The 27,549-nt window shown below is 44.0% G+C and overlaps 3 protein-coding genes across 3 annotated transcripts; 1 reads left to right on the plus strand and 2 right to left on the minus strand.

Annotated features, from left to right (window-relative positions):
• On the minus strand, positions 1-21,473 carry Nipped-A (Transcription-associated protein Nipped-A). Its single transcript, XM_089592731.1, has 17 exons — positions 21,292-21,473; positions 12,857-13,077; positions 12,478-12,777; positions 12,182-12,382; positions 11,525-12,099; positions 7,557-11,444; positions 7,020-7,470; positions 6,061-6,926; positions 3,778-5,984; positions 2,619-3,713; positions 2,337-2,539; positions 2,080-2,242; positions 1,771-2,005; positions 1,605-1,698; positions 978-1,526; positions 668-881; positions 1-607 (listed from the first exon to the last, which is right to left on the minus strand). Exons 2-17 carry the CDS (start codon positions 12,983-12,985, stop codon positions 267-269), a joined length of 11,511 nt encoding a protein of 3,836 aa, XP_089448857.1. The 5' UTR covers positions 12,986-13,077; positions 21,292-21,473; the 3' UTR covers positions 1-266.
• On the plus strand, positions 13,757-22,539 carry LOC106640963 (NACHT and WD repeat domain-containing protein 2). The gene is made up of 25 exons (XM_014355149.2): positions 13,757-13,859; positions 13,940-14,028; positions 14,701-14,817; positions 14,922-15,125; positions 15,221-15,365; positions 15,464-15,689; positions 15,791-15,989; positions 16,064-16,303; positions 16,392-16,729; positions 16,801-17,403; positions 17,483-17,588; positions 17,675-17,847; positions 17,922-18,141; positions 18,211-18,423; positions 18,491-18,692; positions 18,770-18,893; positions 18,967-19,320; positions 19,389-19,607; positions 19,692-19,838; positions 19,921-20,126; positions 20,221-20,420; positions 20,483-20,652; positions 20,727-20,885; positions 20,954-21,143; positions 22,241-22,539. Exons 1-25 carry the CDS (start codon positions 13,757-13,759, stop codon positions 22,340-22,342), a joined length of 5,049 nt encoding a protein of 1,682 aa, XP_014210635.2. The 3' UTR covers positions 22,343-22,539.
• LOC106641000 (protein LSM12) lies at positions 22,535-25,631 on the minus strand. The gene is made up of 3 exons (XM_014355199.2): positions 25,205-25,631; positions 24,188-24,564; positions 22,535-23,779 (listed from the first exon to the last, which is right to left on the minus strand). Exons 1-3 carry the CDS (start codon positions 25,323-25,325, stop codon positions 23,678-23,680), a joined length of 600 nt encoding a protein of 199 aa, XP_014210685.2. The 5' UTR covers positions 25,326-25,631; the 3' UTR covers positions 22,535-23,677.
• Positions 25,632-27,549: the final 1,918 nt, after the last annotated feature.

Consider the following 27,549-nt stretch of genomic DNA (forward strand, 5'->3'; position numbering starts at 1 on the left):
AAAAAAAAAAAAAAAAAAAAAATCATTTTCGCCGTTTGTACTCAGTCAACTATTTACAAATCAATTGCCTTTCATATGTTCATCCTCTTGTTTTGTTATTACAACAATTGTACACGTAACGATTGCGTCATGATTAAATTTCTAATTTTATCCTAATTTATACATTACGGGTATTAAAAGAACAGCGTAAAAACTAATATTATCTCGCCAGAAAAATAAATCTTTTGATCAAGAAGCAGCTCGATACAGGATTGTGGAAAAACATATTACAACCATGGGTGCCAGGAGGGATCCATGCGACATAGATTGTCGAAGCTGCTGGCAGCGGTGACGAGCGTGCTGACTTTGCTGTCGGTGCCATCAAAGTGCGCGAGAGAATTCAGCCTCGACATGATTGCGTTGGCAGCACGCGACACCATCGTTATTGCCGTTTCACCTTTAAGATCGCACGCACCACCCGGTACGTTTGAATCCTCCTGACGCTTGCTGCGATCTAGAGTAATGTCATCGCGCAGTATTGCACGGAGAATCGTGCCGATCTTGTAATTCGGTTGTACCAGACAGCGTGCCGTTGCAATAGCACTTGCCGTCAGTGGCCCGCAAAGTCCTATAATAAATACACGTAAATTGATGGTTCTACATCATAAAGATAATGATAACTCATTACCTGTGCTAGTTATGAACTCCAAGACATTTGGAGTCAGTCTGAAAGGTACCGGCCGGTTGGCATCTAATTCTCCGGTCGTGTCGTCAACATCAAACTTAAAGTACGCTACATTGATAAGGCCCGAGTCTTGGTGTATATACATCATATCTGGGTTCAGTCTCGTTAAGTGCAATGCATATTCGGCAAAACAGATCAATGACAATTGCAAAGTAAACTAAACAAAATTATTATTATTTAATTTGATGAGATTATAAAGATATCGTCATTAATATAATATTAAGAAAACGCATAACAAGGAAACACATCTCACCATCTTCCTGAAAGTCCAATAATCGGTAGCTGTAGGATATGTCTTGACAGCCCAGTCCTTGAGCATGGTCTTAGGAACCATGCTCGACTGCACCTCCTTGAGGATTTCTCTTAATACCTGATGACTAGCTTGATTGCCCTTGGCCTGTACCGCGGCTAATTTCTCATAGTACCTGGCTATGGGAGAGTCATGCTCGAAGCCAAGCTTAGCACAACCTTGTTTGTAGATATCGAGTAGCGAAACCGAAGCTGGATTATCTTCGACGAGGCGCATCTGAGGTGAAACGCCTACAACTCGTGGAACAGTAAAGTGCAAGAAGCGACGCGACGTTTCCTTTTGTTTGGTGAGGTAGTGGTTAAGGAAGCGGAACACTTGAAGCGCGCGTTCTTCGCGTTTTGCATCGCCAAGACCGGCATCGTTAACTACCAAGTACGGATAGAGACGGCCATTGTGGCCTCGGATACGAAGACGTCGGGCAGCTGCATTGTGACGTTGAATGACTTCAGCTCGTGGCATGAATCGCGCTATTTTTACGTAATAGTGGGAAAGCTGTAAAAGATTAATGAATCGTTAAACTTCCGTTACAAAACATCCAGAGAGTTTAGTGTGGAAAAAAAAGATACTTGCTTTTGGTATAAGGAACTCGCCAAATAATTCGACTTCGGCTGTCTTTAAACTGAAATTGCTGAGGAAACGACATTTTTCTTCGATAAGGAAGGATCTAAAAAGACAATTGACGTTTGATTTTCAAGTAAATGTATAGGCCTAATATGGACACATAACAAAATTTTACTTTGGCAACTGTTTCGTTTTTCCTTCGAGAATTTTGATCCACTTTTTGAATTTACTGATTAAATTGTGCAAAAGACGTGCGCCTGGCGTACTGAAATCAAAATCGTTCACAAACTGACTCTTCATTTTCTGAAAGTCTGGATCCTGAACTGTAGCTTGAGCTCTTCTGGCCAACGATTCATTGCCAGCAGATGCGAAATTGTTAATTATAATATTTTGAGAAGACGAAATATTTTCTGTAAAAAAAAAAAATTCGTCCATTTTTCGTCAAAGTAAGAAATGACTTGAACAAATGTTAGTTAATATTTACCGAACGTTGAGACGAGTTTTTTTACAAAATTAAGTGTATGCGGTGTTATTGTAGCCTCACTGACTGCACCCCGATTTTCGAAAGCTATCGCATAACACTTTGCCAAACCTTGTCGTAACTGTCTAAGGACTTCTTCGTACCACGTTTCACGGAACCATACAAGCTATTTGAAAAAAAAAAAAAAAAAAAAAATCATTTGAGAAAAAAAAGTAAAAAGCTGCACACTATAATGAAATAAAAAAAAAAAAATTTCTTACCTGGTCAACAATACCTTCGAGGCTTGACAAAATAGTCGGATGAATTTCGCGTTGCAGATGCATAATTTTAGAACACATCCACATGGGCACTGTTGCTTTCGCTTTGACTTCAGCTTGATGTGCGAGATTGGCAGATTGTCCTTGCTGTTGTTGTTGCTGCTGCTGACCACCTCTATCTCCACTCGTTGCATCTTGATCTCGGGCTGATTGAATGATCAAATCGAATGAAGATTTCGGAAAAATAAAAATACAGTTGGAGGAAAAACAAAAATGATGATTTACCAAATTCGGAACTTCGATTGTTGAATCTTTCCCTCTGTTCGATCTTTAACGTAAGATACAGCGTCCTTATGGAAAAGTAGACTGCTTGCGGGAAAGCTCGGCCAACTTGGCTGAGCATATTCAGCACAGACGTTTTCTCGAATCTTACGAGACAAGCGAGAAGCTGCGGTATCCAAGGTAGCCACTGCAAGGGTGGAACCCCAGCCATGTATTTTTCAAGTGTCTCGAGTAATTTTCCCGAATCGTTGTCGTAGGAAAGCAGCCAGAGCACTTTCGCCAGGTATTTCCTCGCCTTGCCCTCGTTTTGGTGCCTGCACGAGTGCAAAAAGCAAATGATGGCCGACTCTCCGGCAGTCATGTTTCGTGGATCATTCGTAAAGACCGTCTCGAGGTAATCACCCCACAGAGCCCAAGCTTTGACCAACGTATCGTGAAGCTGAGTCGCCGCGGAGAACGCCTTGTTCGCTTCGTCCGATCGTCCGAGTTGCGCCAGCAGCATACCTTTCAATGCGTAGAATTCTGCCGTCATCTCTTTGGTAAAATATTTGAGATTCGTGGACTCTATGACCTCAAGGCCCTCTTGCAACTCATTTTTGCCCGAAGCCGTCATCTGCACGTAGCACTTGACCTGCTGACGAATTTTTTGGAAACAGTCGACTATTGGTACGCTCGGTATCGTGTAGATACGCGACAGGGAATCCAAACAGACTCCGGTAAGGTTGTGCTTGCGGGCTATTTTTCCAAAGTGTATGATCGCCTGTGCGGAAGCGTGAACTCCAAGCATTGAATGGTTCGAGGCTTGATCCTGCTGGTGCTCGTAGTGATTGGAGATAAATGTGTAGTGGTGCTGTCGCCACGTAAAAATGTCAGACCAGTGACTGAGATCGTCAGCAACAACAGGAAGACGATTTCGCCACGTTTTTACAATTGCTTTCATGTCGTGTATTGACGAGCTCCTACCGTGCAACAAGCCTTGATGGATTTGCATTGCTTCTTGCAGTTCCATTATTTGCTGGGCTGCTTGAAGTAGGGGCAAGTGGATGTGACTGACAATATGCGGCAAGCGGCGCCACTCACGCATGCACATGTTCGATGCTGCAACAAAAAACAGTCGAAAAATTATTTTTTAATCCAGGTTTTCATGAAAATTTTAGCATACCTAGTTCAACGTATCGCTCAACAGCACTAAGGTGCTGATCCTCGCTGTGGCAAATGGCGAGAAAACCTCTGTACATATTAACTTTCCACATCATCTCCTTGGGACAGTTTTGTTCCACGGTTGCAAGCGCCTCCTTCATGACCGACCAGTTTGGTATCCTCCAAGAGCTCTCGAGAATCAGAAAATGGTTTCGTTCCATTCTCTTGCTACCGTACTCGAGTAGTACATCCCACTGGTTGAGCTCCTTGGCACACTTGATCCAGCGTTTCTCCCAGAGCAGTACTTCGCGCTGCATCTTAACGGGTGCGGGCGTGGCTACGAATTCCTGTCTAAACTTGGTCATGGCCAGGTCGTAGGCGTTCTGCGCTTGCTCGAAGAAGCCTTGCTGCTCCAGTGCCATGGCTTGAACGGATTCCTTGTAAACGGCGTGCTTTTGCCAAAGACCGCACCACATATCCTCCTCGCAGAGAAGCTTGTAGAGATCGGTGAGGGAGTCGAGAATCTCTATGTGAGGATTAGTGTCAGGTTCAAAGTCGTAGCAGTCGATGTCACGTTTCGGCTTGCTACCGGAGTAGCCGTTGTTACCTATAGCCCCGCTGTCGAAGGCCTGCTGCTCGAGACTCAGTGTCATACGGTGCCAGAGATTGTGTGACTTGCCGAGGTACTTCATGACAGCCGGCTTGATTGGCACTGTGACGGAGCAGTGGGACAGGGCCTCGAGGAAAGTCGCCAGGGCGCTTGGGTGACAGTCCTTTTGAATGACGTGGGTGCCACTGCTGACGAAAGAGGCGGTCTCCTTTATCAGAGCGTTCTGCTGGATCTCGTCCAAGATGCCCCACAACTGGGGAAACAGGTCCAGCCAGACCCGTTCGGCGAGACCGGTGTCCATGTGGCACAGCTGAGCCGAGGCGTTGAGCAGCTGTTTCGTACGTATTTGTTTGCACTGCTCGAGAAACTCAGCTTGATTGGCGATCAGCTGAGCAAAAGTAGCCTGCTTACCAGGACCAGTCTCCTCGGTAACGATCGGCGCGTCCACCTCCATCTTCATACCAGCTGACCCGTCCACGTCCATTATAGCATCCTTGACATCGTCGAGGTCAAGCAGCTCCATTGGCTCTTCCTTGATCAGGGAGTACTCGAGGTAGTTTTTGTACTCGTCGCCTTCTACCATGTTGATGAGCGAATTGATACTGGGCATGAGTAGCTCTTGATTCGACAGTTGCACTTGGCTGGTGGAATTGGCGGTGACGAGGAGCAGCTCGATGCATTGTTTTATCCAGTAGTGAGGACCCATCTCGTGCCAAGCTTGGCTGCATACGATGTAGAGAAGACGATCGTAGAGTTTGCGGCGCATTGAATCGTCAAAGACTTCGAAGAACTTTGCGCGAATGTGGGGCTGTACGCAACGCAAGCCACTGAGGAAAGCGGGCTCGAGCTTGGAATATAGCTCTGAGCTCTTGAGTGACTCGTCTCTGTACACGAAATTGACAAGTTCAAGAAACTGGGCGTTGAGCTCAAGATCGTCGGGGAATCGTTTCTCGACGTAGTTCATGAGTTTAGTCAGTAGTAAGCTTTTTTCGCGTAAACTCGGCGCCTGACTGACCTGACCGGCCGGACTCGCCTGACCGGGTTGACCGATCGCGTTAGTTTGACTCGCTTGATTGCTCTGATTGAACTGATTAACTACTGCGGGAGTTTTGTTCTTCATCCACTCCTCGAGTATCTTGACAATGGCCTTCATCACCCGAATATCTTGCGTCTTTTCTATCAAATTCACGAGAATGTTTGACATGAAGGACCTGCGCATTTCTACACTCATGATGACAACGCGGTTTTTAACGAGATCGAGCGCCGCAATCAGCAATTCGCTGGCCACCTGGTTATTTTCGGCTTGAGTCGGGCTCAAGTGATCCTTGGCCATGCGATGTAGCACACGCATGAAAGACGCGATCATGCGGTCGACGTATCCTGGATTATTGGTGCACGCGGCCTTCAGCATCATGAGCGTGCCGAAAAGCGAGCTGACCTGTGCCGCTGCGTTCTTTTCATACGTAGTGAGCCCATCGATGATAAACTTTCCTACTGCCGCGTACAAACTATCCAACTCCTCGTACTTTGATGCAATCGTGGACGATGCTACGTTTGGTCCGGCGGATGGTTCAGTGGGGAAGATTGTCATGAGACGGGACAGCAGCGCGTGCGTCAATCTAAAATACAACAAAAATGCGTAAATAGTTTTCGTTCAAAAAATAATCGGGTAAACGTCAAACAAGGTGTACCAACCTTACGACTTTGGAATTGGAGCTTGCGATACAAGCGCTCAAGCCTCGCTGCAGGGGTTTGAAGCTTGCCAGTACCTGTTCCTTTTTCATGACACCCAGCAAAAACGTAACGAGCTCCAGAGCTGTGCATATGTTGCCGAAATTAGGCGTGGGCGTCTCAACGCTGCAGAACACTTTGTCGAGCCAACCTAGCTTGAGATCGCACGATTGCGGCCACATATCGGGCTTGAGGGCCATTTTCAGCAGATAAACGCAGCGCCGGGACAGCTGTTCGCCCTGGTTACCCGTAGTAGCCCCAATGGCATCGTTGACCTGGCAAGCCAAGCGAAGAAGGAAGTTGAGAACGGCGTCAGCGTGCATCCGCTCTATCGGCTTGCCAATGCCCAGCTCCAATTTCGTCGCTACACCACTTGGTGAAGCTGCGGTCGAGGCGACGGGAGATTGCCCGATGCTCGATTGCACGGCGAGGCGCTTTGGTTCCGGTCCACCATCAGTGCTGTCTCCTTCGTCCTTGATGCGCTGAAACTCCCACTTGATGATGACCTCGGCCAATTCTACGGCCAATTTACGGTGCTCGATGGAAGCCGTGGGACTGAAACCTAGACGCTGGATGGAGTTGACCATATGTTGGACGAGGTGATGCCGCACGGGGTAGTAAACTTTGTAATGCTTGACGACTAGCTGAAGGATGTGGAACAACTGTTGCATGGAGTGTCCCTCTTCAACAATGATCTTTTTCGTCCAGTGTGTCAGCATTTTGTAGCCATCTTCCATGCGCACTGGCATCGCTGGTGTAATGATTTCCAAAGCCTGTCGGACGACGGAGCGTGCCTCAAGTGCGTGAGCTTTAAGCAAACTGTGAAAAACCTGGGAAAAAAGGAAGTTAATGTCATGTATTAGCACAGATCAAACACATACGGAATGAATTTTGATTTAGCTAAGGTGCTCAATCGAACTCACTTGCAAGACTATTTTTTTGTGGATAGCAAATTTGGCGATGACGTGACTGAGTAGAAGATGGCCGTGGTATCGCGTTACGGGATCGACACAGTTCTTGCTCAACAGGCACGGCCACGCAAACGTCATGAGTCTTCGCAGTTTATTGCCTTGACGTTTGTTTGTTCCATCGTGAATGTACTGAGGTGCCAATTCCACTAGCAGACAGGAGAGTTGTAACAAAGCGATACGGACACAGTCGACTGATGTCAGGATACTGTCCGGGTCTATGATCTTGTTGATGAAGACGGATATGATGTTGTCGGGGCTGTCTTGGTAGGGTACAGGCGCGCTGCCCACGAGTTTGATGTCCTCGCCCTTTTCAAAGCTCACAGAGAAACAAGGTATTATGATCAGCTGTACGATCTTTGCTTTGAGCTCCGGTGACATGTTTGTTGGAAAGTGTTCGACAAATCTAAAAAATTAAAAAGTTTATTCAATCGTTCCTACGAAAGTTCAAAATAGAGAAAAAAACTAAACGTTTCTTAAGTATGAACGAACCTGAAAAAGGCACTCCTCTTCCATTCGACTGTGTACTCTTGGGCAACGGTGTTTTCCAGAAAATCCTTGAGGAACTGGAAATCCGGAACGTATCTGCCACAAGTGGCTCTCAGCAGTTGGAACAACAGATCTATATCGTTTGGATGGTGGCAGAAATAGTGCAACAATATCTTGACTATGAGCTTAGGCTCCTTCCAGTGGCAGAAATCAATGTTTTCGACTTTCTTGTGTAATGCGTGGTAATCGTCGTTGCACCAAATTTGCTTGAGAGCCGCGACGAGCTGCAATTGGGTCGACAACCATTGCTCGTCGAATTTAATCAGCACCGACACTATGCGAATGGCCTGATGTTGCAACTCGCTTTTTTCCTCCGGTGTGAGAGTCGAATTGATTTGCGAGTGGACGAGCAGCATCGAGACGAGACGCAGCGAGCTCTTGCAAAGCATGTCACGGAACGGCTTGCCTTCCTTGTGTTTGATAAGGAACTCGAGGTATCGGCTCCACTGCTGGTCCTTGATGTTGTTGTCGTTTAAGAACAGAGTCAGGGTGTCCGTGGGATATCTCAGCAAGAACTTCATGAGCGGCATCCGGAACGGACTGGAAGCCTCGATCAGCAATGCTTTCTCAGCTTGAAGGACAAGTCGACAGAGAACCTCGATGAACTTTGGCGTCGCGGCTGGTATTTGATGGAAAATTTCGATGATCGTGGCAATCTTTTGCTCGTTCTCACCGTTCCTCGACACTCCCTTGTGCGCCTGTATCAGATTCTCGAGTAGTTTCTTCAGATGCTGCAACAGCTGCTCGCAGAGCGTTATACTAAAGGTACTCGGGAATAGCTGAGTCAAATAAGACAGCCTCTTGACGCAATTGAGGCTCAAGTTGCGATGGTCACCAAGCGTGAGCAGCATGGGCCGCATGATCGCGTGCACGGATTCCATCTCGATCTGGAAGCCAGCTATGAATTTCTGCATGCACTCGAAGGCGGTCTCCTGTAGCTCGGTGTTGGGCTTCTCGAGCGAGGCGTACAACACTTCGAATATCTTTTGACGCTTTTCAGGTATGTAGTGGCAGGCAGCCAGCGCTCGCAGTGCGGACTTGCGCAGCGGGACGAGATTCGGCACGGACTTGTAACAGGGAAGTCGATGAAGATTCACGTCCTCGGCTTCGTTAAGAGTCTGCAGTTCTTCGAAGAACACCTTGTGCTCCACGGTCTTGAGATCGATCGTGAAGAGTCGAGGATTTAGAGTGGTGCAGAAGGTATTACCGTCCATCAGGCCAATCTGGGCGTTAGCCGGCTGATGCCTCAGCAAGTGCTTCTTGGGTGGTATCATGTCCGCGAGAACGTCCTTGTGCGGCTCCATGACTTCGGTCACGCTCTTGTTTTGTATCTCGGCGAGCAGTTGCAGCGACGCCATAGACTGCTCCCTGACAATGGTGTGCGGCGAGGTGACCTGTCTAACCAGCTCGTGCGTCACGTCGTAGAGCGCCTTGTTCTGCGCCTCCAGCAACTCGGCGTTGGCCTCCTGTGGCCCGGGCTCGACGCACACCCGTAGCATCTTCTCGAGATTCGCTTTGGCCATGTCGATGGCACCATTCGACACCTCGCCAGTCAGGTCCATCATGACGAAAATGAGGGCTCGCAGGAAGATAAACAAATGATTGAGCACCCACTTGGTGGCCATGCGCTCGAACAAAAATTTGATAGCCATACAGCCGCCGAGCTTCGCGTACCAGGCGCGCTCGTAACAGAGGGAGCACATCCGGTCGGCGAGATACTCCATGAGCGGCAGCTGGCAGGCTCGCTCCTTTGAGCCTAGGATGCTCGTTGCGGTCTCGAGTATCAGCACGAGAGCCATGTTGCCTGGTTTGCACAAGTCCTTGTCCTCGTGGCCGATTATCGTAGCCAGGGCGTCGACGAGCACCAGGGGATCCAGGCCCTGAAGTTTGTTTGGCGTGTTGGCCAGGCAGAAGGGTCCGGCTTGCTGGGCGATCGCGACCATCGTGTAGTGCCGGACGATGCTGAACATCGGCCCGAGCACCGTTTGGCGCAGATCTTTGTGCGCGGCCGCGACGAACAAGCCGGTGAGCGCTGTCTGCTGGACGTTGCGCGCGACCGTGTCCGGGCACTTGTAATGCCCTCCAGCGTTCAGGATCTTTCCGTCCTTGAACGACGGGTGCATAAAGAACTTGTATAGAGTCGCGCGTTCGTCGTCCAGTTTCATAGAGGCAGCCAAGTAACAATGAACCGCCTCCCAGCACTGTTTGCGATAAAATGTATCGGTAGTGTTAGATTTGAGGGCCATGAGGGCCGTGTCGATGACCTTCTCGGTGAAGAAATCGATGGCCTGCATCGGCTCCTGGAAGTACGCGACGACGGCCGGTGAGTTTGTCTCTCGATCGTTGTACTCGAGTTTTTGCGGCTCAATCATCATCTTTCGGTTCCCTCCACCAAACTTGCCGAGGACTCTAAAAGCCACGTGAGCCACCTGCTCCGTGGGATTGCGCAGGGTTCTCCACAATGCCTGCATCAAGTCTGCTCTGACCGGTTGAATGTGCTCGTAGAGGAAGTCAGGTTGAAGATTGTCGACGCAAAGCTCGAGCGTACGCAGCCCTTGGCTCACGAGGGTGTGGCTTCCATTGAGAGCCGAAACTAGCGGGTCCATCAGCATGGGCAGATACGGTAACAGGGAACTCAGGCGAACGGGCACGGTCAAGCACAACTCGACGAACAAGTCTTTCATGTGTTGCTTGTGCAGCCCGGACTGTAGCCTGTTGAGTCCCTCGAGCAAGTTGGGTAGTAGTGGCAGGAATTCTTGGTAGAGAAGATCATGGGAGCCACCACCGATGGAGCGGAAGAGGGCCCGTAACAGCAAAAAGTAATTGTAGGGTTCCTTGGCGGACATGGCTAATTCCATGGATCTGTTGACGATCTGGTGCAAATGTGGTCGTAGCATGTGCTCGTTCTCGGCAGGAAATAGCGATACGCTGCCAAAGACAAGTTTGAACAGTCGCAGGTAGAGGTTGCTCCGCTCGACGCACGAGCCCATCTCATCGATCCGTTCCAGCAGGTATTCCACGAGTACGGTGGCGAAGATTGGCGAGGTCGTTGGATTGGCCAAAAAGGAGTTGCCGATTATCTGCAGAGCCGGATTCTTGAAGATACGCTCGACCATGTACTCGATGGTCGTCGAAAATATCTCCTGGAAGGTTTGAGGGTTCATCAGGGAAAAGACCCCGCTAAAGTGTTCCAGCACTTCTTTTTCCTCCTTACTTCTGACCGTTTGCGGCTGAGTCGGTCTGCCTGGTTGTACGAGCGCCCCGATAGCCTGTGGTCCTATTGTGTAAATGTCCAAGGCCTGCAGAGCCCATTTAACGAGACGTATGAAAACCAACGTTTCTTTGGGTTGAAATTGTTTCATCTGCGGCGTCATGTCGGACGCTTTGCAATTGGCGCAACCCCAAGTGATGGTCTTGACACCGCAAACGAGGGTTTTCACGAGACTACGACTGTCGACGACGTTGCAGTGCTGATTCGGCACCGGCTGCTGAGAGGGAAAACCGAATTTCGACTTGGACTCTTTTTCCTCTTGCTGCTGAAGTTCTGCGAGACTGGGTTTTATATCTTTGATGTCCTCTTGCGAAGTGGACTTTGCATCCACGTTGGGCGTTTGCAGTTGTTTCGCCTTGGCCATCAAAACGGGTAACTGTAGTTTCGTGATTGTTTTGAATTTCAGCACAAACGCCTCGAGTATCCTCATAAGTAGCTCTCTACCCTGGTTACTGCCTTCGGCTTCCGAGCGTTGTCTGATGCAATCGACCAGATTCAGCAGCAACTTACAGGACATGGTCTGGATGGCTGTCGGTAGGTTCTGGTCGTGTACGTTTTTACTGTAATTAGATAAAAAAAGTTAATGGGGTAAGAGTTAGGGATGAACTAAAAAAAAAAGAAAAAAAGAAACACAAGCTACCTGAATACTTGTACGGCTCTAGCAAGATCAGCCAAAGGTAGGGATTGCCTTACATGGTGAACCAAATCGGCGAGAGTCGAGTAAGCGAGCGGCCTGAGATTTTCGTAAGTCGTCCACCCATGACCGAGCAGTACCTCCTCGTCAAAGAGTCGTTCAATGTGAGGCACAAATTTCATCCTGAAATCCGTGGCGAGGATGTGCCGCGCGGCTATCAACAACTCTTTTCTCAGGTTCGCCACCTCGGGTGGGCAGAGAGACAGTAATCCTAGCATACCCTTGACCATCATGGTGCTGTGCTGAGCGACAACGTCTTGAAAGATGCGTATGATGTAGGCCAGGAACGAGGTGGTCTTTATTTGAGCGCCCATAAAGTCGACAAAGACTTCCTTGTTGAAGCCCGGCGCCGCGCGTTGCTGAGGACTTGGCTGCAACGTTATCGTTGTCATGATCAGTGGAATAAAGTCCGAGACCTCCTGGTGCACGTTTTGTTTGTAGATCTGGTACATCAGGACCACGATTATGGGCAACTCTTGCAGCACTTTAAGCGACAGCACTGCTCTTGGAATGAGATTGTACTGCAATGTGAAGTGGCGTTGTGTATCATTAGGGTGTCACGAGGGAAATCCCCTATTTTTTATTTTTTTTTATTTTACTTACGGTTTGTACAGAGCCATCGGGAGCCTTCTTCTCGCTCTGGATGGGAGTTATGGTGAAAGTTTCCTTCAGCCAAGCTTCCTGATTGAGGTTTATTTCATTGAAATCTTTGACACGGATAGGCGGCCGAGGCTCGAAAATTTTCGGTAAATTTTTCGGCAACTCGCTGTATATCAATTTCACGAATTGCAAAAAGTGCTGGATCTAAAGAGGAAGGCGAAAACAAAAGTAAATTTCAATGATATTCAACAACCATATGTGTGAACAATCGGTACAAGAGTAACAAAGAATACACGTGCCTCGGGATTGAAGGTGGGCCTGTACTGCTTGTGGAGCTCAATGATGATCCTCAAGCAAACGATGATGTTCTCCTCGTTTTCGATTTCCAGGAGTTTGAGCATGAGGCTGAGTATCTGCTTGACGTACGTTCTGAGGAAGTCGTTGGTCGGTAGCCTGTGAATCATCTCCAGGATGAGTTTGCGCATCTGCTGTATGCTGTACTCCGATATGAAGTGCGGCTCTCCCTCTTGGAGTATCTTGAGGAAATTTTTCATCAAATGATCCAAAAAGTTTGGGTACTGGGGCGAGCATATTATGACCTGCAATCGGAAGTTCAAAGGGGTTTAAAGTAAATACACGATCGGACGAGTTGAGGTGGCGTTTTGAACGTATTACGACCTCGAAATTCTCCGACATCTCCTGAGCTGCCTTCAACTTTGACTCGTCCTTTGCGTTAGGATCGGCTAGCATAGTCACGTACGACCGGTAGGTATTCATCTGCGTCACCGGATCTGTCGGCGGTGCCATTTTGATAGCTGCCTTTTTTTCCTTTCTCCTTTTTTTTTGCTGTTGTTCTTTTCCTACAGAGCACAGCTCAGCTCGCGGTGTCCATTAAAATTCTGCAAAAGAAGGATGTTGGAAAAGAAACATTAATCCATCCATCCTTGGCCATTTGAATCTTTACACAAGTAGAGTCTCGATAGTGAAAAAAAAAAAGAAAAAAAGTACCAAATACTACTGTGGCCTACATAATCCCGACCGAGCGGAACTCCTGACTAACATTAATCGATGCCTCACTCTCTATCTTTTCTTTTTTTTTCCCCGCAGGTAGGTGGAGGTGTAAACAAGCCCTAGCAACGCCAAGTATTTGAATAGACCAGAAATTTTTGTTTTCCCATTGCAGTGGCTGATTTTCGGACGCAAAATTGTTGGAGAAAAAAGAAAAAAAAAAAACCAAAAGGGAACGAAAAACCACACTTAGCTCCTGGACAAAAACCTCAAGCGTGCAAAAGGGGAAACGAAGGGGGAGAGTTTGGGGGGAGGAAAAATGCGGTGATCCCACGAATGAGGATTTAACTCGACGGAATTGCCAGGCGCTAAGGTAGTTACACGGGAGGGTGGGCGTGTGTAGGGGGGGGATGGCGTTAAAAATTGTAATATCCAGCCGAGGTAGCGATTCACGCCCTCCCGGCCGACATTTGGATGCAGTGCGAGGCGGAAGTCTCGAGACGCGGCATCGCAGGGAACAGGATCGCAGTGCGCGCGTGAAACCGCATTGCGTCGTTTTTTTCATCTACGATGGACGAAAAGACGATCGACTCGATTTTCGCGGGCTCGCTGAAATCCTTGCCACCGGTCAGCTCGAAGATCGTGCGGATTTTCACCAGCTCGACTTTTACCGGTAAAACCTGATTGATAGTTTTTTTTTTTTTTTCTTTCAAATTGTTCATCTTGGTATGTATGTTTTTTTTGCCATTACAGATACGTCGATGGAGCGAAACACTCTGATGGCCCAGTGTTATCCGAAACTTAAGGACTACTGTCGCGAAAAACACGGCCTGGAGTTTCAGGTATTTGGACGATCAAGCAACTTGACACTCACCAATTTGTTATACCCATTAGTACCATAGTTATATGTTTTACGATTGCACATTCAAGTCAATTATTCACTCAAAAGCGATCCTCGATTAGAATGTTTTCCATCAATGCAGAAATTCATACGTATCATTATGTATAACATGGTGAAATATATTCCAAAAGCATCAGTACAGACAAACAACTGGTTTAATTTTAAATTTTCAAAGAGCACGTCACGAATTCTTTTTGAAATCCTATAAAAAAAAAGGATATTGAAAAAAAAAATAAATAAATAAATTAATCAATGTAAAAAAACGTTCAATTTGCGTTTAAAGTTACGCACAGTGGTGCAAGTCGCGTTTTAACCTTTGAGCCTGTAGGTCACACTCGACCTTGAAAGCTAAATTGATTTGTCCCAAAGTTGTGGAAGCAATTCAGACACGCAAACAAAGCTCCTATCTTCGCTTTAGTTTCCCCTGATGGCGGTGCACGGGGTATACCTATACCTTGTAATATATAAGAGTGGCCCAAAGCTTTTATCGGCAGATAAGTAGTCCAAGTTTTCCCCGAGAAACCCGATGATGGCATCTTATTATGTTTTAACTGCTGTAGCAGTGCACTTTTATATATACATAAAGACTTTGTTTCGACCCATTCTTGTTCAGGTCGTGGACATGCGATGGGGAGTTCGAGACGAAGCGACGGACGATCACATGACGACCGAACTCTGCATGCGCGAGATCGAAAATTGCCAGCGATTGTCCATGGGACCGAATTTCGTGGTACATATGTATATTTTTTTCCCTCCTCCCCCGTTCCCCTTTCTTATTATTGATCAATGATAGGTCGTTGCCACGTGCAAAGACGTAACTAACGATCGCTACAGGTTTTCCTAGGCCAAAAGTATGGCTACCGGCCAATTCCCACCTACGTGCTCAGCTCCGAGCTCGAAATGTTGAGGAACGAGTTGGACAGCCAGGGCACGGACGTCGGCGTTCTTGACACTTGGTACAAGAAGGACAGCAACGCCGTGCCCCCTACGAGCATACTACAACCGATTTCTTCGATCCTGAAAAACTTCAACAACAAAGTAAACACCCATCACCGTGCCAATATTATTTCGCACCTCCTCCGTGTGCCTATACCGATACATAAACGATTCTTGTATATTCGTTCTACCATCAGAGAATACCGAAACTGCAACAGGAGGACCAGGCGATTTGGTGGGAGACCATGGTGAAGATGCAAAAGATGTTCCGCAAGGGCGCGCAGTCCCTGTTCAACAACGGGAAATTCGACAAGGACACCATGCACAACTACTTCATGTCCGGTGGGTATATGACACCGTGTACGGTTGCCCAGATTGATGATTTGCGTGAACACTCGTTGCGTTCGTTTGTTTGTTTGTTTCATCCCTCTCGAACAAAGTAACCGAGCGAGAAGTCATAAATGGATTGTTGAACGTGAAAAACACGAAGAACCACTGTCTGGCGTACCTGCGCTACATAAACAACATAAACCTGCAAAACCTGAGAAAAGCGAATCTCTACTTGGACATAATCAACCGTAGCTTGGACAGCGAAGCCTCGAAGCTGCTGGCCGATCTACGGGACGTCAGGGTGCCGAACAAAATCGAGAGCACGAATTTACAAAAGTATAATTATATATTATGACCACTGCCGTTGCGCATAATGACGTATAGTGATGATACTTTGATCGTTTTTTTTGCCAATCGGTGTAACATGTGTAATATAGGTACACGATCGAATGGATCGGCCGAGAGGGCCTGGACCCGGAGACGCACAGCGAGTACTTGCAGCACTTCATAACGCACTTTTACCGCAACATCATCAAGCTGGTGGACAGAGCGATGAAGAAGGAGGACAGTTCCGCCCAGGGACAAATCATCACGGAAATACTCCAGCACCTGCACGCCTGCAACAATTCCGTCAGGGTGAGAATATAATTATAGGGCTCGTCATTGTGGGTACTTTTTCTTTACGGGAGTGACGAACGATTGTTTTCAAGGTTTTTTACGGTCGCGAGCAAAGCTTGGTAAAAATCGAGCATTACATGCTGGGGGAGAGCGACAAGCCGCTCGTGTTGTACGGTGAGGGCGGCTGCGGCAAGACGTCGCTTCTGGCTAAGAGCGCGGGACTATCGACCGTCTGGCTGGCGGGAAAGAGGCCGATAAACATCATACGGTTTCTAGGCACGACGCCCGACAGCAGCGCCCTCACACCCACCCTGATCTCGATATGCCAGCAGGTCTGTCCACCCCGTTTGTCCAAAGAAGAAAAAAAAAAAAAAAAAACTGGTACCCCAATACTTGTATCGTTCTTCATCTTTTGGGTAGATCTCCTACAACTACATGCTGCCCTTTGATGAGATACCGGACGATCTGGTGCCATTGACTGCGCACTTTAAGCACCTGTTGACCCTCGCCACGGTCGAGCAGCCGATCCTCCTGTTTCTCGACAGCGTCGACCAATTGACGGGCGTCCAGGGCAACAAATTGTCTTGGCTGCCCACCCGATTGCCCGCCAACACAAAGATGATACTCTCGTGCGCCGCCGAGGAATCGAATCCCGTTATATCCAGGGATTATCACCTCCTTCGACGGATAATCGACACCGACGATAGCTTCATCGAGGTCACGGCCCTCGGCGAGGATTTGGCCATGGATGTTATTCGGTACTTGGCGATCACTTATGTTTCCTTGTTTTGGGTGAAACGAAATTGTACATGCCGATCATTAACCGCAGCATGTGGATGAAGACGGCCCATCGGGATTTGAACAACTACCAGTGGCGGCTGGTCGCCAACGCGATATCCAAGTGCTCGCTGCCGATATTCGTGAAACTCGTGTTTGCCGAGATCTGCCGTTGGCGCAGCTACACCAAGCCAGCCGACACCCACCTGGCCAACACCGTCATGGACAGTATAATGATGCTGTTCGAGCGGATCGAGAAGCAACACGGGAAGATCCTCGTGTTTCACGCGCTAGCTTACATAACGGCGGCCAAGTCCGGGCTGTCCGAGTCGGAGCTCGAGGACCTCATATCCCTGGACGACAAGGTCCTCGACGACGTCTACCAGTACCACTTGCCACCAGTTAGGAGGATACCACCTCTACTGTGGACGCGCATCAGGAACGATCTGCCCAACTACCTGAGCGAGCGCGAGGCAGACGGGGTGAGCGTCATGAACTGGTACCACAGGCAATTCAGGGACGCCGCGAGGGAGAGGTACTTCAAAAACATGAATCTCGCTACGTACTTCCACTCGATGATAGCTGACTATTACCTGGGTATATGGGGCGGTGGCAAACCCAAGCCTTTCAAGTTCACCGAGATACAGAGGCATCGGTAATTGTTTCTTTTCACGACGTGTAACTGATACGTCATAAGCAAGGATTACATTTTTTTTTCAAACGATGGCTCGTAGGTTCAATCTTCAGGACAAAGAGGGTGTGGCCGACAGGAAGGTCCCGGAGCAGCCTCTGGCGTTTTACTCCAAGGAGGGAAAATTATCAAGATACAATCTCAGAAAGGTATACATGACCGGACATGAAAAAGTATATAAGATATTCCTTTTACGTAGTAGACCACGAGTCATGTTGTAATTGGATTCCGACAGTTTGGCGAGTTGCCCTTCCACCTGGTCCGGGCTCACCGGTTCAAGGATCTGTTTGCCAATGTGCTCTTCAACTACGAGTGGCTGCACGCCAAGCTCAGCTCGTGTCCCTTGCAAGCGGTTCTGTCCGATTTCGAGGATGCCTGCCTCAACATCGAAGACCAAAACCTCGTGAGGTACATATATACGTTCACTTTTGACAAGTTTTCCGAGCAGTTGATGAAAAAAAAACACTACTTCTTTGGTCCAGGGAATTGATGCTGGTCGCTGACGCGTTGCGCCTGGGTGGTGCCATTCTGGGCAACCATCCAGATATGCTGGCACCGCAGCTCATCGGACGACTGCTCCCGGAAATCGGCAACAACGCCAACGTCCGGATGCTCCTTAGAGCTTGCGACGACGACGGTGCCAAGGACTGTGCTCTGTTGCCGGTTTACCATTGTCTCCACACTCCCGGTGGACCGTTAAAGGTACACTTACTTATTATTGTTGTTGTTGTTTTTCAGAAACTTTCAATTTAATGAAACTATTGTACTCAGTATTCCCTGGAAGGACATCAGTTTGCTGTGTTTGGCTTCTGTTTGACGTCGGATTATCGCTACGTCGTTTCAATATCGAATAAATTCATCACCTGGGACTTGAGCACGAGCGACATGACGAAAGACGTGAATCCAGGGATCGAGGGGATAATGCAGCAGTTGGTTCTGAGCCCGGACAACAGATACGCGGCCGCTTACACGAATAATAATCAGGTAAACAGTTTTGAGAACTAGTGGGAGATGGTTGGGAAAAATGTGTGACCTCCACTGCGTGTTTCAGTCCGTGGTGTTGAATACTTTGACGAGTGAGTTTGTGATCATCGACAACCCGTTGCCAAACGAGGAGCCGGTGCGCGGGGTCTACTTGATGAATCAGTTCGCGTTCATATACGGTAAGAGCGGCTGGTGTAGGTTCGACTTAAGGGGCAATTTGATCGGTAACCACACGAGTCCCGAGGATCCGAGCGAGTGGTCGATTCTAGGTGGGTACAACGATTTTTTGTTGCTAATGTGAATACCCGGTTAGAAGCATTTCTATTGCCCTGAATGGTTATTTCAGAGCTGGAATATAGTACATTGGATGATTATAGGATCAATTTTTGGTCCGGGAACCTGGACAATCCTAAAATGTTGCTTCGTACTTATCGAAACAATGTGTATTTGGATCCATTTTTGTTTCACAGGTAAGGGGCTTTTATTGAAACCTTTCGTTTTAAAAATCACGCAACAGTAAATAACATTTGATTTTTCGCAAAGTGCCATGGTTATGACCAAAGATAGAAAGACCTTGTTTGCCTGTACAATGGAAAATAACTACCAAGTGACGATGTACTCCCTTGAGGACACGTCAACTTGCTGGACGAGAGTAAGAGACATGCCTAGGGCACATAACGACCAGGTTGAATACGTGTTGCAATTGAAACTCGACAAGGAAAATAAAACACTGCTCGCAACTACGGGAAATGGATTTATAGTTTGGTTCCTGGAGGAAAATACCGATGCTATTGTCCTTATGCTTCCCAACGGAGTGAGAAACATTCACACGAGAATGATGTGTTCCAATTCAATAATGATCAGTGGCACTAAGGACTACGCAGTTGCTGGTGTGAGGTAAAACATCTGAAACGCCTTATTGGAGATTGGGAAAGAAAAATAATGGATGTATTTCATTTGAACAGAAAAAATTTGTACGTTTGGAGTTTGACAACTTCTGAATTGGTTAAGGTATTGGATGCTCATTTTGCACGAATCATACAGTTAGAGGCTCTCATTGTTGGTAATTGGAATAGCGTTATAACGTCAAGTATCGACAGAAGCGTCAAAGTGTGGAACATAAATAACATCTTTGAGCAAGTTCACGTAATCGATAGACACGAGTTGCAAATAGACTCTTTGTGGTAGCTTGTTGCAATGTTTAATTAAAAAAAAAAAATTACAAGTGCATGATTCTTAAAGAAAATAAACCATTTAATTTTGTACAGTTTAGCAGAAGACTGCAATCTTGCAGTAACGGTGACTAGGGGTTGCGTTGGAGTGTGGGATTTGCAGTGTGGCAAATTGATTTCGAAATTAGCTGACAGTCCGCTGGGAGCTATTGTGACACATGCCAGTATTACTCGTGACGGAAAGTAATTATTCGTACATCAACTGTTTTAAACAATAACTAAAAAATAACTGTTTGATGGACTAATTTAATTTTTTACTTTTAAGGTACATTATATCAACTGAATCGGGAAATGTTTTGATTTGGAATCGTATTACTGAGCAAGTGTTATTTAAAGAAGAACAAGCAGATGTTAAACAACTACTACTAGTAGATGAAGATACCAAATTTGCTACAATTTCTAGAGAAAATAATCCCCCCGGAGTTGAATCGTTAAAAACTATAGCTACTTTTACTTTAAGAAGCATACCAGGTACTTTTAAATAATGAGTTGTTGTAAGGTTTGATGAGAAACAAGTTTTTTTAACTAACGCTTGTTTTAATTTATCGATTTGAAAATGAATCAGATGGAACAATACTATTTATTTTCGAATACCCTGTAAGAAGTAACACTGGCACACCATTTAGAAAGGTCGTAATCACTTTTGATGGATCGTACATTGTGATACCAGGAGCAGAAAAAAGTAACAGAGACTGGATTATGGTGTATAATGCCAAAACTGGCGTTAATATCAGTAAAATACCCATCAAGTTACCGGGATTCAAAGTAAGTGGTATGCCAAAGCAATTTTACAATACACATGCTAATTGAATAATTTTATTTTCAAGGATATAATATCCATTGTTCCAATGCCAAACAAAGCCCAGTGGGTTGGTATTATTGGCACTGACAAGGGCACTATTTTAGATATCCATAAAAAAAAAATTATCAGGTCCATTCCAAAGTGGAGTGGAAACATTAGCAAGGATGGAAAATACACTCTTTATGCTCCCAGCAGGTTTAAAATATTTTCAGATAAATACCGACTGGTTAAAAATATAGCTGATACATATCATTTTTCTTAACTTTAAGGGGAGGCTTGGAACTTATTGAATTGAAAAAAGGTACAACAGTTAAAACATTTATTCCAAAAGTTGCAGAGGGAGTATTTACTATTCTTTCTGTGTTCAATAGAACAGACGAATATGTTCTTTACTATCACAGTGGTAGAAAAACCATCCGGGTATTTAGGTACATAATCAAGATTGATATTCAATTACCTAAATTAACAAGATTAACTAAGCTTTGAATGTAAACAGATCGTCAGATTGTGAAATGATAGCAAACTACAGGGTACAGGCGGAATTAAGTGCAATCGACAGCACGTACGATGGCAAAGGAATAGTCTTAGGAACTGTTGATGGTTGTGTGTCAGTACTAGCTATAGCAGATATCGAAAAACCAGACATGAAAGAATACTTGGCAAATTTACCTTCCCGGGATCAAGAGGTTTGTGACCACATTGTTGTATTACTTCATTCAAAACAAACATTGTTTTTAAATTGTTTCTCAAAATGGCTATTTTTATAAGTTGCATGCAAGTCTTAATGAATACTTAAATCGTATTAAAAATTAATTATCTATCAAAATTGCATACTTTTTATGGAAATGTTGGTAAACAAGTGGTTGTACTGATCTTTACTGAGGTTAACTTTTCATTTTTGGGTAAAAAGCTGGATTAACCAAGTTTCCATGCATTTCGTCAAGTTTATCAGTCTCTAGTTATCACTGCACTAATTTTTAAAGTTCACTGGACAACACTAATTGTCTTTCACATTATTTTTATCAAATAGTTACGGAGCCGATGTGCCGTCTGCGAAAACTCGCAGCATAGTAGCATACACTATAGGTAGGGCGACAGAAGGCGTTTCGATATTCGATACTTTATCTGCAGATGACATCATCTAACTCTACTTTTTAATTTTTCTTAATTATTTTTGGTATTGCGAAGAATAAAAATTATTTTAAAAGTTAAATACAATCATTATTGATTCCACAAAATGGATAAAAGCTGCAGAAAACGTAAGAAAATCACGACTTTTCCATATTATTAGTTTAAGATAATTTTTTTATCTATTTATCTTCACAATCGATTTAGCATCGAGTACATGATTTTTGTTAAATGTTTCGAAATTTATGGTACGTACTGATTTAATTATTCTTCAATCACAAAGTTAACGTGGTTCACAGATCATATCTTAAAAAATCTTGAAGTTTTGGGATAGTTTAACAACAAAAATCAAATCAAATCGAACGTGAATTTGCATATCGATTGTGTGTCAATCTTGATACTATCGATTCACTGCACAGTATAGACTATAGAGTATAGGTGTACTAGACTACTAACACTAAGTAGTCTATTATACACGTTGAATGTAATGCATCCACTTGAAATAATTACAAAAAAACTAGATTATAAAGATTATTTTTCAAGCTCTACTGGAAATGAATAAAAAAAAATAATAATTCAACAATTTTCCGAAATATGCTTAAACACAGTCTCGTTTTAGAATGTTCTTAAATGCTATGATTTCATTTCATTTCAGTGGAAAAAACGTATGGAAAAGCAGCGGGCAGCCATAAAATTCAAGGCTGTGGCCCGTATTGCTCAAGTTACACACGATTTGACGAACATCGTGCGAGCGTAAATTGTCTCTTTTCCTTCATTTCTTAGATTTTATTTGGTTCTTCGTCAAAAGTGTAATTGTAATAGATGATTGATTTATTAATTTGTCATGAACATAATTGCTTCATTTACAATAAAAAATAAAAATGTAATAATCTTTTAATTAAGAGTATGAAGGTTCTGTAAATGAATAAATAAAGCAGTAAATAAAAGGTTTGATCGAGGTTTATGGAATTTATATTACATTTATTCTGTGTTTTTTTTTAATGTAGTTGTTTCTTTCTTTTTTTTTTTTTTCCTAATCTTTCTCACAACATAATTCTTTCATGCTATTTTTTTACAGGCATCCAAAGTTTATAAGAAGGCACGGGGTGCATTTGCTTTATCCAGTAAATATGACGTTAGTTGGTATTAATTTTCCTTCTGCCTCAATCTTGGATTGGTACAAAACGAATTGTTGAAAGTGATGTTTTCGCTATAGGCCGAAATGAAAAATACGTGTTCTGCCTAGTAGGAATTGATTTTCGCGAAAACGATTTATTGATGAGATTAAAGTTTCTTCTAACAAATGTACCTCGTGCCCGTACATAGGCGTGGTAAAGTCCAATCAATCGATCTTCTTTACAAGTTCTTTTGTCTATTCAATTATAATCTTCATTTTTTTATTTATTTTTTCTTATATCGAATTTGGTAAACAAAGCTTTTTCAACGAGGCTCCAACGTGAAGCATAGCTGAAAGTAATTCAGGTAGACGCTTTTCTCCCTCACTGGCTTTCTCTCGTTCTCACTATTTCTTTCTTTCATAGTTCCATCCATTCCTGCTTTCATTTTTTTTAGTTACCTGAATGCTCGAGTGATCTTTTTTTTTAAACAACTACTATACGCATTTTTTTCCGTAACAATGTACAACTAAAACTAGCAAACACGCCTGCTGTAGCACTTGTACACGCATGATCGTACATCGCCGACTTGTCGAGAACCATTTTTTCTCTTAATAGATCTAAGTTTTAATCAGAGTCAAGCTCTCAATAGTTTGAGATAAAAATCATCTTTCAAACATTGAGTTTTTTTTTATTATTGCATAACGATGTGTCCTGATAACCGTTTCAGTTCGTTGAAAACGATGTTCCATACTTGAATCATCTATGTGATCAAAATGCAAGGAAGGATTAATCACGATATTTATATCCATAGGCTCGTTATACACCGATGTTCCATTCTTGATTTTTTGAGTAAACCTTTTGCCTTATTTTTTTTCTTTAGATAATTTCCCTTTTTTTCCCTCATACTTCCGTGAATATAATTAACACCGCAAAAAGTTTGTCGGCTTTCTTTTCTACGGTAAATTGTTCATTTTCTATTGCGTGCTGTTGCCTTTCTGTATTTGCTGATGTGATTGTGATGGTTGGTCTTTCTGCTGCGATTCTGCAGCTGCTGTATCTCTCATATGTTTTTCAACCTAAAAAGAAAATAATAATAATAATATTAAAAAACACATTTGTAATACATTAGGTATCACACAAATAAACAAGTGATTTCGTTACATAAAATCAAAGCAAAGAATAATAAAACGTCTTTAACTAAGAATAATAGATGATTATTAAGGTAAGAGAGATAACTTTAATGATAAATCATTATAATTATAATAAAATTTAAAGGATTACGATTAAGATAATGATGCGTGTTTTAACGGCATGATGCAATATTTTAATGGAGCTAGTCATCAAAGTAACATATAATATTTATTCTTTCAAATCTACTTTATAACAAAAATCTCTGAATAACATAGAGACAGGAAATGAGTCACTACTGGTGACTATTAGACTTTTTGAATAAAGTGAGTAATGTGCTAAAATAAAATTCTTACCACTTTCTTTATGTGAGTAAATGCTTTATCATCTGAATTCCCCTGTACGTTTTCAACTTTGTAAGGTGGTATAATCGTCACTTTGTCCCAGACAACTATATTAGGACCATTCCAGGTGATCTCATTTATGGTTTTGGAAATTGCTATGAATAATTTCTGTCCCTCTGGCGACACTCCGGCCTGCAGAGCCTTTACCATCCTCTTTTTCTCCTCAATTTGATTACGCACTCTCGTATTTAGCCTCTGCAGGTTGAGACTCTGTGGTGGTTCATTGGTTGTGGGATTGACTTCCTTCTTCACCTGTACATCCGACACTAGTGATAGGTTCACTATGTGTACATCGTTTAATGATTCCCTACCGCACGAGGAAGGACATTCTATGAACAATCTAGTTAAGGAAATTACAGTATATCATCAACAATGAATCATTGGATAATAAATAAAGGTCATCCAATGCACAGCAACTGAAAAATTGGACTTGATCAAAATTAAAAGGAACAAAAAAATTGCAACAAAAGCATCAACGTGGTAATGTCAGGATGTGTGTACAAGCACGTTTCTGTGTATAATATAAGCAAAGAGTTATGGACATAGGGAACTTTTGAAAGTAAATCAAAGGGACAACAACACAATGTTGTATTGTATTTACAATTGATTTACACTTTATCCGAAAGACTGTACCCATTGTGTAAAACCGCGTATACAATGCCTGGTATCAGACGACACGCGAATGCAGCCTCTGATAAGCATCACATACAGGTTTCAGAGCAACAGAGCAGAGCAAAACAGACGTTCCGAATAGAAACTTGGATTCAGCGCAAATCAATTGTTCAACACTTGGACAACGGAGATGACGAGGTACCGGAGGGTAGTTGACGGTCAGGATGTTATAGATTGATAAGGCGATACGTGTGTGAAGAGTGCAAGGCGAGAAAGTATCTCGCAGCTGCGGCTGTGCGTTAAGTATATGTCAGCAGCGCGTGAACGACAGCACGGCATGAGTTAACAAAAGGATACTCAAGATCAGCATCTTCGTCTGCTGATCGAACGCCAGCACCTCGCCCTCGATCTCCTTGTCATAACAGGTTCTGCATGCCACGGTACTCCCAATGCCGAAGTAATCGCTGACGCCGGCCATTTTTCACTACACACCACCACACCGCCCAGACCAGCCAGAGACGACTCTCTCTCTAGAGCTACTTAGTAGAGAGAGAACGGAACGACGGGACGGGGCCTCTCTCTTTTTATCTTTTGCTTAACTATCCTCTCGTGACTCTCTCGTGCGTGTGCTCCGCTTTTTCTCTCTATCTCTCTTCCTCTCCTCCCTTCGGGTTGAGTTTAGAGATAGATGATGGATAGAGTTTAATACACGTATATACTTATGCACGCGAGAGACAACAGAAAAGGCTTAGCGAGACTTTTCTTTTTTTTTTGTCCTCGCGGTACTTACTTACCCCCCGCGTAATCAGCGCGGCACGCTGATGGGACCTATCCGGTCGACGGAGCCGAGGGTGGCTGGTGCTGCCACCTACAATAAAGTTTATTTTGTTGTTTTGTTTTGCTGCAATGTGTGCTATATAAATTTTATTAATAATGTGTGTTTTTTGTTAAGCTAATTTAAGAAGATATACTTACTAATTTTTCAGGTACTTAGATATTACGTTGGAATACAAAAAAGTATAAATGTGAGTTCATCATACTATTTATTGTCTCCTATTCAGGTATTGATTTTTCATTTGCATGTACATGTGTATGTACAAATAATATATATATGTATATTTTTTATCAATGATATCATCAAAGTCAGCGATCATTGCGATCAAGTCAAATCTCATACCAATTATCGTGAATGTAGTATTAAAAATTACCTACCGTAGATTAATGGGGTTCTTATTTTACCTCCTTCGCTCATCTCCCAACTCCCAAATCTCCCGCGCGGTTAAGTTCGGAGAGTCACGAACCCCCTGAATCCCGAATGGAAATAAATCGATAAAAATTTTTAAGTACCTATTGACATCTGCTAAATACTTTATACCGTCAATTGTATTTGAGCCAGACCTGGTCTATCTCTAGCCAGCTCGGCCCGGACAGTCCTCTGACCATATCGGTATTGATGTATGAATAGCACATTGTGTATCGGAAGGGACCGGTTAGGCATCCCACCCTCTACTTAAACGTACCAATTATTTTCTCCTTTTGTTTTAATTGTCAAGTTGTATGTTGTGTATCATACGAATATATAGGATAGTTATTTAGGGTGTGTTCGAAAATTGCCGATCATCACTTGGATCGTTCGCTCCGAAATAACAAATAAATTTTTACCGGTTGCAGATCTGATACTCTTTTGTATTCTGTTGTTTTCTATCAAACCTATTCAATTTTCCGTATATTTTTGGAACAATCGATCTAGGCAACGAACGGTAATTTTCAAACGCCCCCTTACCTCTGCAAGTACTATTTTTGCTAGATTCGGGCGCCTCTTTAATATAAGCACTCAAATCTCAGGGGTGGTGTTCCGTAACTTTTTTTACGATGTGTACAGCAAAGTAGTTACGGCATACTACTGTTGTAGAATTTAAAGAACGTTTATTCCAATGGTAATGGATATGCTTGTATTTGGGTACGTACTGCACGGCGATAAGCGCGCGTAACGATTTATACATTAGTTCAGATCGCATATATCCACAATTACAATATGTTTCATTGTATTGAAACGTATTTAAATAATTTAAAGTAAATTTAATGAAAAAACAAATATACTATATGAATGCGTTGCAGTTAAATTTCTTAAAACTACGAGAAATCAGGATGATAACGATCACAATCGGTAAAAGTATATAACACCCAAAAAACTGCAAATAAACGATAGGTTAAAGAGAAAATGTTATTAATTTATAACTATAAATAATTGCTAAAAAAGGCAAACTGTGACTATGTCTGTCGGCAAATCAAATTCCTGGATAGGCTTTTTGTGTCGACGACCGTTCATTTATCGGTGATCGCAGGTTTCTTCGTTTTCCGCCTTCTTGTACTTATAATTATATATGTTTTTCAATTTGTTTAACGCACATGCACACTCGACGAATATGAACATCTATCATTTAATCATCCGATATATTTCCGCACCTCATTGTACGCGTACCAAAAAAAAAATCCGTACAAGTACAACTCCACAATGCTGTACATACCGATCTTGAACCGATCATCAAACAAAATCGAACCTTCGATCAACACCAATCAACTTTCAAATGCGATCAAGTTTGATTATAAACGCGTACTTTCTTCCCCATTGATGATGATTGTTTTCGCCCTTGCCCTACTGACTTTTATTTTTATAGGTACCCTTTCGAAGAAGGATCGCC

This window comes from Copidosoma floridanum, unplaced genomic scaffold (assembly GCF_036245765.1).
Source record: "Copidosoma floridanum isolate Cflo_tuat_1 unplaced genomic scaffold, Cflo_Japanese_pri ptg000019l, whole genome shotgun sequence".
Taxonomy (NCBI): Eukaryota; Metazoa; Arthropoda; class Insecta; order Hymenoptera; family Encyrtidae; genus Copidosoma; species Copidosoma floridanum.